Raw genomic sequence first — 14,711 nt, forward strand, 5'->3', positions numbered from 1 at the left:
TTTTTTTTACTTTTTTACACAAAGACTCAATTATTAAACGTTAAAAAACGTGAAACTCTGATTAATATATAAAAATATATACAAATCAAGTTATATTACAAGTGGGCGCAATTTTTTGCCTGTCACTGTAATCACTAAAATATTTTCCGTGTTTTGGTGAATTTTCTTTCCAAATATCATAATTAAATATTTTTTATTGAAAGGCATAAATTTCTGATCCCGTTGAATGCGGTTTACATTAAAATAAATATTTTGAAAAATACATATAGTTTGAAATAAGCAACAAAATACGAGTGACCGATTATTTTGTGTTTGAGTGTATGTGCTACCATTAAACAATTAATTTAATTATATTATTAATTAATGTAATATATATATTAGGTTAGTCATATATTTTTGTAAGCACATTCATGGAAAGATTTTTTTTTCTCGTACGGTTATTCTCAACAGCTTGTAAGAACCTTCTTTTGTGTCCACAAAAACCCCGTTATACAAGATTTGTTTAGACTGTTTTGTATTTCCTTGATTATTATGCAACCGGCTGTTTATGGAAGGTGAAGTGCTGAAATCGAATTCGTTTTGATACAGTTTCGAACGAGGCCCAAGGGAAAACCAAGACTTTGAATAGAAACCAGGTGACGAGTTTTGTTTCAATATTTTCTCTATTTATTTTTTTAGTATAAATGTGTCTGTACATCTTCGTTTCAATAATCTGACATGAATGCCCAGTCTCATTGGATTTTGGGTTTTCGCACGGTCTTATCCGCGAATTCCGTGAATCACGATTAGAATTCGCTTTTAGTACTTGGTAAGCACAGAACACGACCCTCCTTTTCGTATTCTCCTTCGACGACACGTCGCATCGCTCACACATTAAATCAGTAACGAATTGCTCAACAGGAGGGAAAATTGCTCAATGAATCGTTTCAAAATGTAGGAAATCGATCCGAGGACGATTGTGATTATTAAAAAAGACCGATATTGAACCATTATTATTTTACGTACATTATTTTCAGGTTTTTAAATTCATTCTAAATTTTATGTAATAAGTTTTTATTAAGTAAGATAGTCCACCCCAATTAGCCATCAAACCCAACCCACATGTTAATAACGTGCTATATGTGTTAATAAATGCTAAACAGACACACTGGGCATTTTTTAAACTGTTCATATCAAAGTTGTATTCACCTTTTATCAATGTCATCAAATCGAGTTTTTTAATATTATTAGTTATATTTACAGTAGCTAAAGAGATTACTTGACAAGCACCAAGGAATACTTTTAGATAGGTTTTTAATTTTAAATTTACTTTTTCTAGATGATTTTCATTCTTATTTTGCTGCAGTGCTGATTGTTTTACCTACTATTTGTTGTTGTTTAAACAAACCGAATCATCAAACTTAATGACAAGCAAGAGGAATAAAAATGGGTCAAATAAACATTCGGAACGACCGTTTTAACGAGAAATTAAGACCCTCGTATACTTTATGACTAGACATCTTTGTTTTATTCTTTTTTTATTTTAAATTAAAATTTTGTAATTTATTTGGAACTATGAGAAGAATTGAAATCTTTCTGGAAATCAAATATTATCCTCTTTCAAATTGTTTTAAAAAATTAATTTTATGTAAAAATCTGTTGAGATGGTTAGAATCATTGCTATGGAACTCCATAATTTTTGGAGGCGTGATAAAAATTACTTTTGTTTGTTTGACTTTTTTTAATTTCTTTAAATGCAAAATTAAAGTTTTTCATAACACATAATTGGTACAAATAAAATGATATTTATTCGAATAATCTATGCCATAAGATAACACTCTCTCACACTTGAAATGTATAAAATATACAATAAATATTTACATTTACATACACAATACAACGACAAACTCACTTGTACACTTCTTTATACATAGAGGTTTAATCTAGCCAATAATTCTTGTCCTAAATTGCATGCTCCGACCATGCAAATATTTGACATCATGGTACAATATTACTTACGTAAATATACCATGAACAAGATCTCTGAGTCATTAAGTGGAAAATATATTTTAAACTTTAATTTCACACATAAGAATTGTGCTTATTTTTTACATTTCGTAGATGACAAGATCTTTTGTATTTTTGGCTTGTTTGACTTTGCTGTTTTACTCGCTCCAATATTTTTTTTTTAAATAGAAATGACAGAACTTGGTTAACAAGGAAAGTAACATGAACTTATTTTAAACAATATTAGTGTTAATTATTTTTAAGATTTAATGATTTAGGTTAAGGCTAAATATTTTGTTAAAGTGTGTTAAAAATAAAAGGAGTTCGTTGGTGTACAAGAAACATATTTAAATTATCAATTTATTTTCACTTGGACTTGATCGGAAATCCATATTACTAGACACAGAACATCGAGTACTTTTTAAATTACTCTTTATGACCTCGTCGCGCGTTTTAGCCCGACGTGACGTTATTGCTCAATTTGTATGCACTGGGCTTATGTTCATTGTTCAATTCAAATTCTCTTACACTTAAATGATATCTGAAATAACGGATTGTAAAACTGTCAAAGTGTCAGCGATCATGAATTTAATGAATCAGTTGATTGTGACATTATTTTTAATTGGCACTATACTGTTCTATCTATCCATACTTGAAAGGACACATGTGGTACCTGTTAAGCTGTCGACCTATCCACCCATCCAACTGTTTGCATTTTTATACATCTATAACAACTTTAGACGTGTTTAAAACTATTTATATTTATCTATTTACATCCCATATATTGGTTTATCTACCAATTATCCACATATCGGCCCAATTACTAAGCTATCTAATTTAATTAGATTTAATTTATCTTTTTATCTACCCATCAATTTTATCATTCATCGTCAATCTATTCACTTACTATCTTTTTTCCATGGTTATCTAAATATTTAACTATCTGGTCAACCGTACAACCGCCAACTACCTATCTTTTCATCAAGCTCTTTTCTACTTACTTCTCCAGTCAACACTACATGCATCAGTATATCTATTTATCTATAGATTCAACTAATCATTCAACCTTTTATATCTTATAACCTTTCTGTTTATATATTCATCTATTCTATTGGTATAGATACTGCTAAACGTCTCTACCAATTAATTAACATGAGCTAAATGAACTTTGGTTGTGGCCTAATTCTAATCATTGTTACACATATTATGAACTCGTACAGAAGAAACTAAATGATGTTTCAAATAAACGCCGGCGTGTTTGTGAATGATATGAACTGCTATAACTCCAATAAGAGAAGCAATAAGAATAAAAGCTGAAACGATTCGCGTTTAAAGGTTCATGAGAGTAAATAGGAAGTGCCAGAAAAAGTGGCACTCATTAATATTTTAAAGAGTGCCTTTGGCCTACTCTCTTGAAAGAATGTGTCCAAGCTTTGAATCCACGTTTGCCTTTTACAGGAAGACCCGAAAGTGTTAACGAAACAAACAAACGCCTTTCTACTTTTGAGTCGACAAAGCCCGCGCCTATGACGTAACTTTGTTTGATTTTCATTAGGGGTAAGACTGGGATCTGTAAATAATATCTAAATGACCTTGAAAAAAATATATATATATTGGGTTGTCCGGAAAATAATGCAGGATTTTGGTATTAAACAAAAAAAAAGAAACTAGTTACTTTAAAGCAATGTTCTTTAATCAAAATAATTTCCCATACTCTCAATACATTTCTCCCAACGTGTTGGTAACTTATTAATTCCGTCTGAGTAGAATTCAGAATTTTTAGAATTGATAAAGTCAATAAATGCATTTTCCAGTTCCGTTTGATTTTTGAATATTATGTGTTGTAAGTAGTGGTCCAGGTGTCTAAAAAAATGGTAGTCAGTAGGCGAGAGGTCCGGAGAGTAGGGTGGGTGAGGCAAAGTTTCATAGCCAAGCTCCAATAATTTTTGTGACGTTACACGTGACACATGTGGTCGAGCGTTGTCATGCAACAAAATGGGCCCTTTCCGATTGACCAAAGAGGGCTTCATTACTGCCAATTTCTGATGCATGGTATTAATTTGGTTACAGTATGATTCAGCATTGATGGTTTCGCCAGGATTTAAGAAGCTGTAGTGTATTAAACCAAATGAAGCCCACCATACCGTAACCATTACCTTTTTTTGATGAGTTGGGGGCTTTGGAAAATGTATTGGAGCTTCTCCTTTGTCGAGCCACTGTCCAGAACGTCTAGTGTTATCGTAGAGAATCCACTTTTCGTCACATGTAACAATTCTGGCCAGAAATGGGTCATTTTTGTTTCGACAAAGAAGTGATGCACAAACATCAAAGCGCTGATTTTTTTGGCGATCGTTTAATGAGTGTGGAACCCAATTTTCGAGTTTTTTCACTTTTCCAATCGCCTTGAGGTGGTCAGCGACGGTCGTTTTACTGACTTTGAGTTGCTCTGCAAGTTCTCGAACAGTTGTTTTGGGGTTTTCTTCCACCACTGATCGCAGAACATCATCATTAAGAGAGGAAGGCCTTCCACGACCTTCTTCATCTTCAAGGCTGAAATCTCCCTCCCGAAATTTTTTAAACCACCTTTGCACAGTGCACTCATTAACACAACCCTCGCCCCAGACTTGGTTAATGTTTCTAGCCGTTTGGGCTCCGCTTCGGCCGAGTTTAAACTCGTAAAAGAAAATCGTACGAAATTCTCGCTTTGACATTATAAGGATGACTGAATTATTTCCAAGTAGCGGAATGCTACAGAGGTAAACAAACAATATCATTTGGAAGAGGATTAATAAGTGTTGACATTCATACAAATGAGTAATCCTGTAAACGTAAACAGAATATTTTATATAGATTTTTTTGAATGAAAACTTAAAATCCTGCATTATTTTCCGGACAACCCAATATGTTTTTTTAAATAATGTTATTTTTCCATGTCGTATTCCATTGTTTTCGAGACGGTTGCGACAGACGTCGTAAGACCGGCGCCGTGTCGCAACAGCAGGAAAAACTGCTGATCTGCCATCTGAGCATGGCTAACTGTGTCAAGTTCGGGAGGGGTCTTCCAATTTCAATTAGGAGGACACGTCAAAACCTAATAAGATAGCCAGACCTCGTACGATTTTATCGCCCCTTTTGTCTCCATTCCAAAGGCAGCTAAAGGTGTGGCGTTGTTTGAATAGTATATCAACCGCGCGCTACTTGTTTGCACCTTTAATTGCACCCATTAAGCACGTTTTATTGCCTATAAAACGGCCCCACCTGAATAACTACCAGTTAGGAAAGAATTAAAAGGCTCCCTTTATTGATTCCAAATTTGTAAACGCTTAACCAAATTAAACAAAGTTGGAATGGTTTCCTTGAATTTTAAAAGCGATGTCGAATAGCATACTGATGTTTGTCAGCCCTCACATTTAAGCGCAGGGTTGGCGCAACGGTCTCTCCGCTGGTTGTTCGAGTTGGCCGCACTAAGCACTCATTTCGAACGTCATTCTGGTAGTCATCCACAAGACGTGCTCTACGGGGCCTGGCATTATCATGCATTAGGAAGAATCTTTCACTAATATGGGTGCAAATGGCATTACTTATTCTTCGATTATGTCTTGTAAGTACCTCTTAGAATTCGGTGTGAGAGTCCAAGGAAATGCCACCCAGAACATCAATGACCCACCGTGTAATGCCACCTGAGGAATCATACAGCTTACTTTTCTCCTGAGCCTCTCTACTGTCCACTAATGTATTATTCACATATTCCTGTGCGAAGTCTAGCCATTGTCTGAACTGCGGTAAGAAGAGGTCCACGAGCCGAATGCCGGGATCTGAGGTCATTTTCAATGAGCCTTCTTCTTACTGTGCTGGAGGAAATCGAAATATTTCGAACTTGTCTTATCAAATTTCTTATCTCATTTCCCGTAATGATGCAGTTCTATAGAGCCTGATGACAGATGAATCTATCGTTTCTCTGGTCTGTAGACCTAAATCGACCCTGTCCTTGATTTCTAGTGTGATCCCTTTTTTTCTGAAGCGCCGAAGAATCCTTCCTACTCAAGAGTAATTTGTACTCAGTCTCCTCGCGGCTTGTCGCTGGCTGTAACCTTTCTTGATAATTTAATGACCCTGACACCGTCATACTCATTCAAATGCCTGACTGGAGCCACTGAACAAGAATTTACGAATAAGAATAATATTAAATGAAATAAGCGAAGGATTAACTGAAAGCGAGCTTTAGCCGTACCAGAATGGAACGGCATAATTCTAATTTTTGTTCAAATGGGATTAATCAATATACAAAAGTAAACCAAGCATTACTTACTGTTTATTTTGACTATGATAGCTCCTAATTACCTGTAACTAATGTAGAAAGTTAATGGATTTAATTTTAAACTAAATAAATTGAGTGCGTTAAATTTTTCCTTCAGTGTATTTCAAACATAAGTAAAAATGACCGTATTACATAGCTTGTTGTGTCAATAAGTGGAATCTCCAGAGTTCCAGCAAAACCTTTCAGTCAATCTTATTTCAGCAAGCCATCGGTAACACACACAAAGGCCATTCTAAGTCCGCAAAAACAAGCATTACGTTTTGTATGTGTTTGTTTGCTGTGCCAATACCTAAAAAGTCCTAAACCCTATATAATTTTCGCTTTTTTTAAATGATAGTTCTTGTTACAAAGTAGAACCGCCATTTACAAAAAGTGAATCTACGTACTAACCGAACCCAACATACTCACCCCACCTTCATCATTTCTACTATATATTTTAGTTCAGAAAATTATACTCTCAAATTGGATTTGTATTGTTGGGGGGATGTACGCGCTGATTAAATATGTTAATGTGATAATGGTGCAATGTTATCCATTTAATAACCTTCCAAATTATCCAACTTAAAGATCGCAGCTTTAATACTATTGAAGGTGTGAGTTACGCCGTTGAAAAAGTACAAAACGTTGCAATTTGTACGCGGATGTGAGAAATATGAGAGAGAAAACGCTTCATAACAGACTGTCGTGGCGGCGTACGTGCTCGCTGAGTTCCAGGTGTGTGAAACATGCCTTTTCATTGAATCCGTCGCAAAAGGCACACGCTGTGCCGGTGAAAGAAGGAAACGTAAAAACGTCTATGTCAAACGATTATTTCACATTGGATTGGAATGTTTCATTGTACAAATTAACTTATAAGAACAGAAAAAAAATCAACAATGACTTTTATTACGTGGTAAGCTTAGTCCTAAGCTTACAAAGACTTATTCTGTTTATTCACGGAGCAAGACAATTTTTTTCCACGAATTAAAATCCACTTCATATTTTATGACCTCGATATTGAGAGAAGCTTTATCAATACAAAAACCGGGTTTGCCTGGTCAAGTTGTTTTTTCCCAACAATGCGCCAGAAGTCTTCATTCCCCAACATAATAACCTGGGATTGAGATTTCTTTCTCGCTGAGGAGCCTTTTGTCAAAATAAAAATATAAATTTTAACATAAACCACGAAATATTATGATCATTTGTAATAACAATGCAAAATTATTAGGTAAAAACAAAAATCTGTGATGTGTGAAATTTAACAAAACTACAATTAATCACTTTTATGACATTTGGAATTATTTTTGTTACAAATTGTAATTTAAGACTTAACATTTTCTCTTCATTTTTATAGGGTAGAATATGAAGAAGGTACACTTGTATCTCACCTATTGTTTTTTTGGTTTGTTTTTGTTCTGGTACCCATTCAAATACAATTATTATTGTACTCCTTGCACGTGAAATGTCAGTGTAGAATTGGTTCAATCGATGTACACAACTTTCACTTTGACTTACACATACGGACTTGACTCGGAGAGACGATAAAGTAGAAATCATTGAAACTTGTTGCTATAATGTACCTGTTCAAGGTGTGTAAAAAACGTTACTTTCAAGTCGTTTAGTCTTGGTCAAATGGTAACAACGATAAAGATTTTTTTTCTTGCTTTTTCGTCTCCGATTGCCATGACAGAAATCCATTTTGTCCTTTTGATAGTCGAGGGCTCCACAACATAGCGTAGTCGGCACTCCTTGACAATGGATATTGGAACTTTCTCGCCGAAAGTGTGGCGAATGAGTAAGCTGGATTTCACCCCAGTTCGAGTCCAAAGCATTGTCTACATTTCGAATATCATAGTTATCGTTTTTTGGTTTTTTATGTAATACGGAAGCATTGATCCTTAATATGGAGTATTTGTTATATTTTCTTTTTTTAATACGTAAGCCTTAAAGAAGATCAAACTAACTAATCTCTAAACTAACCTTCCTCCAGAAGTAAAAGTAAAAAAAGTGTTATTATTCAAAAAGTAAAATGAAAATTTTAAAAAAATATGTAGTGTACTTTTTACCAATTAAAGTCAAAAAGGTGCACATAACCATAGAGTCCTGTGTACAAAGACACATGTGATGAATCAGTCTGTTATTTTGTGTCATTCAAAAAATGAGACAGTATCTGTTAGCTATTATCTAAACTATTTATTTATATATTTTTCAAATATAATGCAAGATATTGCTGTCATGAAAAAATATACACATTTATAAAATTTAAAAACTACATATATGCAAAAATAGCTTAAAAACTAGGGTAAAGGAATAAAGTAATATGTACATATACATTACAACTCTCACTTTCTCTCTCTCTCTCTCTCTCTCACTCTCTCTCTCTCTCTCTCTCTCTCCTCTCTCTAATTTCTCTTAATAATATACCATTCCGACATGTATGAAGGAGTTAAGTCTGGCTAAAAATGTGGCGAAAATGTTTACTAATAAACGTAATTAGTGGATAATTCAACGAGTATATTTGTCATGACTTTGATCCTCCACTAATACCAAATATTCCACATTCAAAGATTAAAAAGTATCCAATCCAAAATTGTAAGACTTATTGTTTCTGCGCCTTTTTACGTAAACAATAACAACTTCGCAGAGATTTTCACATGCCAACAATTTTTTCATCCGTCAAAACAGATTACAGGCGTTTTCATAGTAAATTATAAAATCACACTATCACACAATTACCATGTAAGCGACTGAAAAAAATATGGATAAGAGACCTCTTAAATTATTAATATCATTTTATTAAACCAGAGCGGCTGCCAATGGGTAGCTTTCTTTCTAACGTCCGTAATGCCACAATCATAAATTGCAATCCAATCTCCCGGTTGTATATAATACATGTTTAGTTTAGATAAAAATAAATGAAGTAAAAAAAATGGTAAGTTCACGAAGGGAGCCTCGCAATTGTACTAATACCACTTTACTCAAAGTACTATACCTGAATGAAATATGTAATAAAAATATTATTTAACCAAGAAAATTTTAAAATTGAAAAGAGAAGATAAATAAAAAACGTTATCGTTGATAGAAATATATAATAAAACATATGATTTAATTGCTGTTTTAAAAAAATCGTGTTTTGTCTTTGGTAAAGCGCAATTTATCACATGGTGCTGTGCGAAGTGTAGAACGTGAAATTGTTCGACTGTGGGTAAAGTAAGATTTGTCAATAGTCTTAAATTGTTGTGGTATCTTTGATGTGTTAATGAATTTGGGCCGATTCTGTCCAAAGATTTTGAGACTAGATAGAGCGAATTTTGCACGAGTTTTTCCGCACGTGATTCAACGATTCACATCGAAAGCTATGTCTCTGACGAAAGTGTTTTTTGACATGGAGGTGGACAACAAACGCCTGGGGCGCATCGTCATGGAGCTGAGGAACGACCTAGTGCCGAAGACGTCCGAGAACTTCCGCGCCCTCTGTACCGGTGAAAAGGGGTTCGGCTATAAGGGATCGAGTTTTCACAGGGTCATCCCCAATTTTATGTGCCAAGGGGGTGATTTCACCCAGCACAACGGAACCGGAGGCAAGTCCATATACGGGACGAACTTCGAAGACGAAAATTTCAATCTGAAGCATCTCGGTCCCGGGACGCTTTCGATGGCCAACGCCGGCCCAAATACAAACGGCAGCCAATTTTTCATCACAACGACGAAAACGAGCTGGCTCGACGGAAAGCACGTCGTTTTCGGAAAAGTCGTCGAGGGAATGGACGTGGTTAAAACCATCGAAGGGTTTGGCTCACAAAACGGCCAACCTTCCAAAAAGGTTCTCATCTCAAACTGTGGACAATTAACATAATCTCCGATGATGTGATTAAACGTTTTCAGTTTTCTTTTCTTTTTTCTTAATAAAAGTACAATTTTCTCTAGAAAAAATGAAAATATATTATTATTGTGTACGTATTGAGTTTTTTAATAGTCGAGTTTAAGTTTAAGTCAATTTGCTTAAAGTAAATCTTAATTTTATAATCTTACATTTTTGTCATGGTGAAACAAAATATATACATCCATGTTTACTTGAACGTAATTATTTATACTTATATCGTCCATAAAAAAAATTGTACTACATAACAATGTTTTCTTGTTTTGTAATTTGTATTTTTGGAAATAGATCAGCCACATTTTTGGCTGTATAAAACAACGAGAATTGTGCGTCCGTATTTTCTCAGCAATGCGGATGTTTCTTTTACAACAGTACAATTTATATTTTTGACATCGAAGTGTTGATTTCTGCGACTGTACCAGTATTATTATTGTTATTGACTGCCAAGGTGGACTAATCTCAGGAACATTTGGTCAATTAGGTTAGATGCTAGTTGACTCATAAATTATGACTTGAAAACTAAAATAATTAAAATTTTAGGAATTCCCTTCAGCCTGGGGTACGCATAAGCCAAAAATTAGCAAAATGGTAAACCATGAAAAACTGGTTTTGTTTTTTAAGGTATTCTATAAACTTGGCAGTTTTGGACGAAATCCAACTTTTTTTCGGTAAACAGAACAAAAGAATTCACTGCACGTAACAAGAAGATGTATATTTTATTCTAGTTACCCTAGTAGTTTAGAATATAAAGCATCGAACACTCTTGGGTCTTGTGGCCTTAGAATTATTCTTCAATTAATTAAATATTCGCTTTTTAGTAGATCTTTGTGGGACGGTTTGAACATGTGGTATTAGTTTCTCCTTAAGTAAAAATTATTCCAGATTAGAATTATTCATTCAACCTAACTTCACCATTTGTATATTTCATCAATAGTTCAGCCATCATTTAAATTTGGCTATTCAATTTTTGTCCTATCAAGGAAAAACGCCTCTAATTTTAATTTCACATGTTCATAGTTTATAATCTGCAGTTACGTGACGTGAAATGATGTTAGCTGCTAACGTCAGGTTGCGCGAGGTTGGGGTCATAAGACGGTCGTGGCAAGACTTTGGTATTGTCTGTGATATTTTCCTTCGTTAAACGCCAAGGATGCGTACAATCGCTATATGATTGTAGTATCCATATTAGGATTTATATTTGTCAATGAATTTTATAGTAACAATAAAACATAACCTAACGTAAGAAATTTTACTTTTTATTTCATTTCAGTAGTAAGATAAAATAATATACAGTACGTCGGTTTAACATGCAATTTGTGCAATAACAGAATAAGGGGTTATTTTTTGAACAATTACATCTATCTCCTTAAGGTAGGACTATATTTAAATTTAGGTCAGGACGCTAAACGTTTATTTTATTTGATCATGCAATTTACCATATTAAATGTAATTGCAAGTGTTTAATTCTGCAGCCTTTTTTAATGAAAATAGACCCACAGAAATCAATATGGTATGGTTCTTGACTGGTGGCAATTTGTCGGGATAAGCAGAAAGTCATTTTAGACGTGTGTCACACGTGTATGATCTAGTACCATTTTCGTTTTCAAGTTTGAAAGTGATTTTGAATATATTTCTTTTGTCGATTGTTCATTTAATATTTTAAATTTTTTTTATTTAACTTGTTTTTAATATACGTATATATCTATTAAAAAGGAGATAATATATCCACTAAGATGATTTTAACGAAATTTTAGTTTGAATAATGTATTAGGTGAGTAAAAAAAATAAAAATTTATGCACATCGTTTAACATATTTTTGCCAATTGTGAAGTGGCTAATGCAGCTCTGTTAAGACAACGTTTAAAAGCTTTAGCATTGATAATGTAATTCACAATTAACACTTTTAAACATGCCAGCATTCTTTTGTGCGTCGTAGATGAAGAATTGATTGGTAACGTAGTTATGTAAAAGAACAGAAATCCTCTTTCTCTTCTTACAAGATGACAGCATAACTGTATTCAATTCGGCGGGGAACAGCAAACGCTTCGGATTTGGTATGCGGTCCGCGGTGCGAAGGACGAAACGCGAAAACAATATCGGTGAGGGCATCTTAACAAAAAATCTTAGATGTCGTTTGACGAATTAATAAAGCAAAAGGCGGCTTCTTTCTGCGGGTCCTTCCTCGGTCCAGGCCTTGGAAATTCTTCCTGGACACTTAGTAACAACAAAAGAAAAGAACTGACATGTCTGATTTAATTTGCCTCATTTGAGGCGTGATTTGGACTTTCTTCAGAAGTGATTCTTTCGAAAAGCGTAGGAAGGATAGGAAAAGGTATTCAATATGGAGACGTCCTGTGACTAAGGAAAAAGCACGGCTTGGCTCATTCATGCGCCCTGAGGTGCGAAATTTATTTGACAATTCAACATTGTTTGCCGAGAGTCGATGGGCTGTCCGAAAAAATTACTGTACTACACAAATACCTACATGTTCAGGGTGGTTTTAGGTTTTTTGTTATTTATTTATTTTAAGATAATGAAACGATGTAAGAAACTTTTTCATATATTGGGATTTTAACATAGTCCTTAATCACATAGAAATATTCAATCGTCTTGCCACAATTTATAGACAATATAGTCTTGAATCGTCAAAATATTATTCTCTGAAGTGTACTTTTGCATATTCATCACTATTTCCCAAGATTAATTAATTAATTAATTATTTTCTAACTGGCAGGCCTAAAACACTAACAACCTGCCTAGCGTTTGTATGCAAATATTATTGATTTATGTCTTTTTTATGTTTAATGTGAAAGAATAATTAATATCTGACAAAAATGTAATATGTTTTCCTTAAAATAGCGTACTGTTTATCTGCAGTTGGATCTGCTATGATCATGCTTGTCCATCTGCCTCGCTGGGTATTTTGGTCAAGAAATGTTTAGCAGTGCTGAATGAAAATCAGTATGCGAAAGAAAACCGTTCTCATTACTTCAATGATAAAATAAATTATTTTTTTAGTAGTGATTGTATGCTTGTGAATATAAACATGTTAAACACATACAGTTCCCGATTGATACCTTTAATGTAAAAATTATAAATAAATATTTAAGATACAGGGAGAGAGAGAGTGAGAGAGAAAGGGAGAGAGGGAGTGAGAGAAAAGGAGAGAGGGAGAGAGAGAGAGAGAAATAATTCAAAATAGAGATATTCACTGACGTTGGTAAAATACCAAAACTTTTGACCAAAATGACAAATTTTATATATAAGCTTTTAAATGTAATTCGGGTCATCATGGAAGATCAATGATGATCAGAACGATCTCAGTGCAAAAATATTCAAAAAAGACGCAGCACCTATGAAAGAAACATAATATTTATTGAAGTTGCTAACTTATTCTATGTTGTTTATTGCATAGCACAGCAATTCTAACAATTATGGACATTAATAGTTAACACTATTTCTTAACGAATAAATACAAATGCCGGCATATAGCCGTAGAAATTTGTTTAATGCGAATGTCACGTTCGACAAAAATTTGCTTAAAGATAATTCGGATATGTTTTATGAATTTATTTTTAACGGGGGTTTCCCAAAGCAGAGGCCATAGGAGCACGTGTTTTTGAAAGGGGCAATCCGACGGTTTTCAGACTTCCAAAAAACTACAACATATTTTTTTTCACATTCTGTGCAACATTATCTATGTTTAAGATGTATTCATAAAATACACATGTGACAAGTTTTCAACTATACAGCAAGTCAGTTTTCTCAACATTATTGGATTTTATCAAGGCTAAACCAATTGGGAATTAAACTCAACCCTTTTTTAGATGTATCGACCTGGAAAACCTTGTGAGTCAGTCAGCCCGAATTGAGGGTGAGCCTGTAAATCCCCTGTAGTAAACGTATGTTCAATTTCAAATTTATTTTCCAAATGAAGATCTTTTTCCATTAAAATATCCTTAACCGATTAACTTAGGAAGTCGATTAGGAACGTTTTTCCGTAGATTTTTCCAAGAATTTTCAAAACTCAGACACCCAAGCCTGTATTTTTTTCGCCCGAAACAATTTAAATGTTTTAAATATATAAAAAAAATTGTTTGTATCATAGTTTTCTTTGTCAAGGAAACAGAAAGCGACTGGAGGTCGACGAGTTATCGTCCGGCTCTCTCGAGTTCACTGATTCACTTTCTTCGACCTTGGTGGCGATCTCAATTATCTCATATCTCCTGGCCCTTCTTAGCTCACACACTTTAAAATCCGACTTCAATTTACATTTTCTCTATTAGATAACAACGGAAGAATGGAAATCATTGATTTCGAAAGGGGTCTCTTATTTTCTTTAATCTATCAGCCTAACGGAAAATCTTTCTTTGCGTACGTAAGTAAATTTTATCGTGCGTTTCGATGTGTATGTGTGCTCGCACGTGTACGTAGAATATCTGCAATATTTAATAATAAGACATACATCATCAATAATGTTAAAATTTGAAAGAATACATTTAAAGTAGTGTGAGATTTTGCGAAGAAAACTTAAAGTACAAGGAAAAA

General features: G+C 34.0%; 2 protein-coding genes across 3 annotated transcripts in view; both read left to right on the forward strand.

The window, feature by feature from the left end:
* Positions 1-14,711, forward strand: part of LOC106665086 (putative fatty acyl-CoA reductase CG5065) — a 46,056-nt gene that overhangs the window by 13,339 nt on the left and 18,006 nt on the right. Inside the window, exon 1 of one of the 2 annotated variants that reach the window (XM_024225874.1) lies at positions 614-635. The exons of the other annotated variant lie outside the window; for it this stretch is intronic. The gene's annotated coding sequence lies outside the window, so the exon portion shown is untranslated. Of the gene's footprint in view, positions 1-613; positions 636-14,711 lie in introns of those variants that run through there. 2 annotated transcript variants of the gene reach the window in all.
* Positions 9,406-10,209, forward strand: LOC106665087 (peptidyl-prolyl cis-trans isomerase-like). Its single transcript, XM_024225875.1, has one exon. It carries the CDS (start codon positions 9,543-9,545, stop codon positions 10,137-10,139), a length of 597 nt encoding a protein of 198 aa, XP_024081643.1. The 5' UTR covers positions 9,406-9,542; the 3' UTR covers positions 10,140-10,209.

The sequence above is a fragment of the Cimex lectularius genome, unplaced genomic scaffold, assembly GCF_000648675.2.
Source record: "Cimex lectularius strain Harlan isolate CLEC.00 unplaced genomic scaffold, Clec_2.1 scaffold32, whole genome shotgun sequence".
NCBI lineage: Eukaryota > Metazoa > Arthropoda > Insecta > Hemiptera > Cimicidae > Cimex > Cimex lectularius.

Bases quoted from the DNA above. Each gene is read 5' to 3' on its own strand.
- LOC106665087 (XM_024225875.1), top strand. From the start codon at position 9,543: ATGAATTTGGGCCGATTCTGTCCAAAGATTTTGAGACTAGATAGAGCG.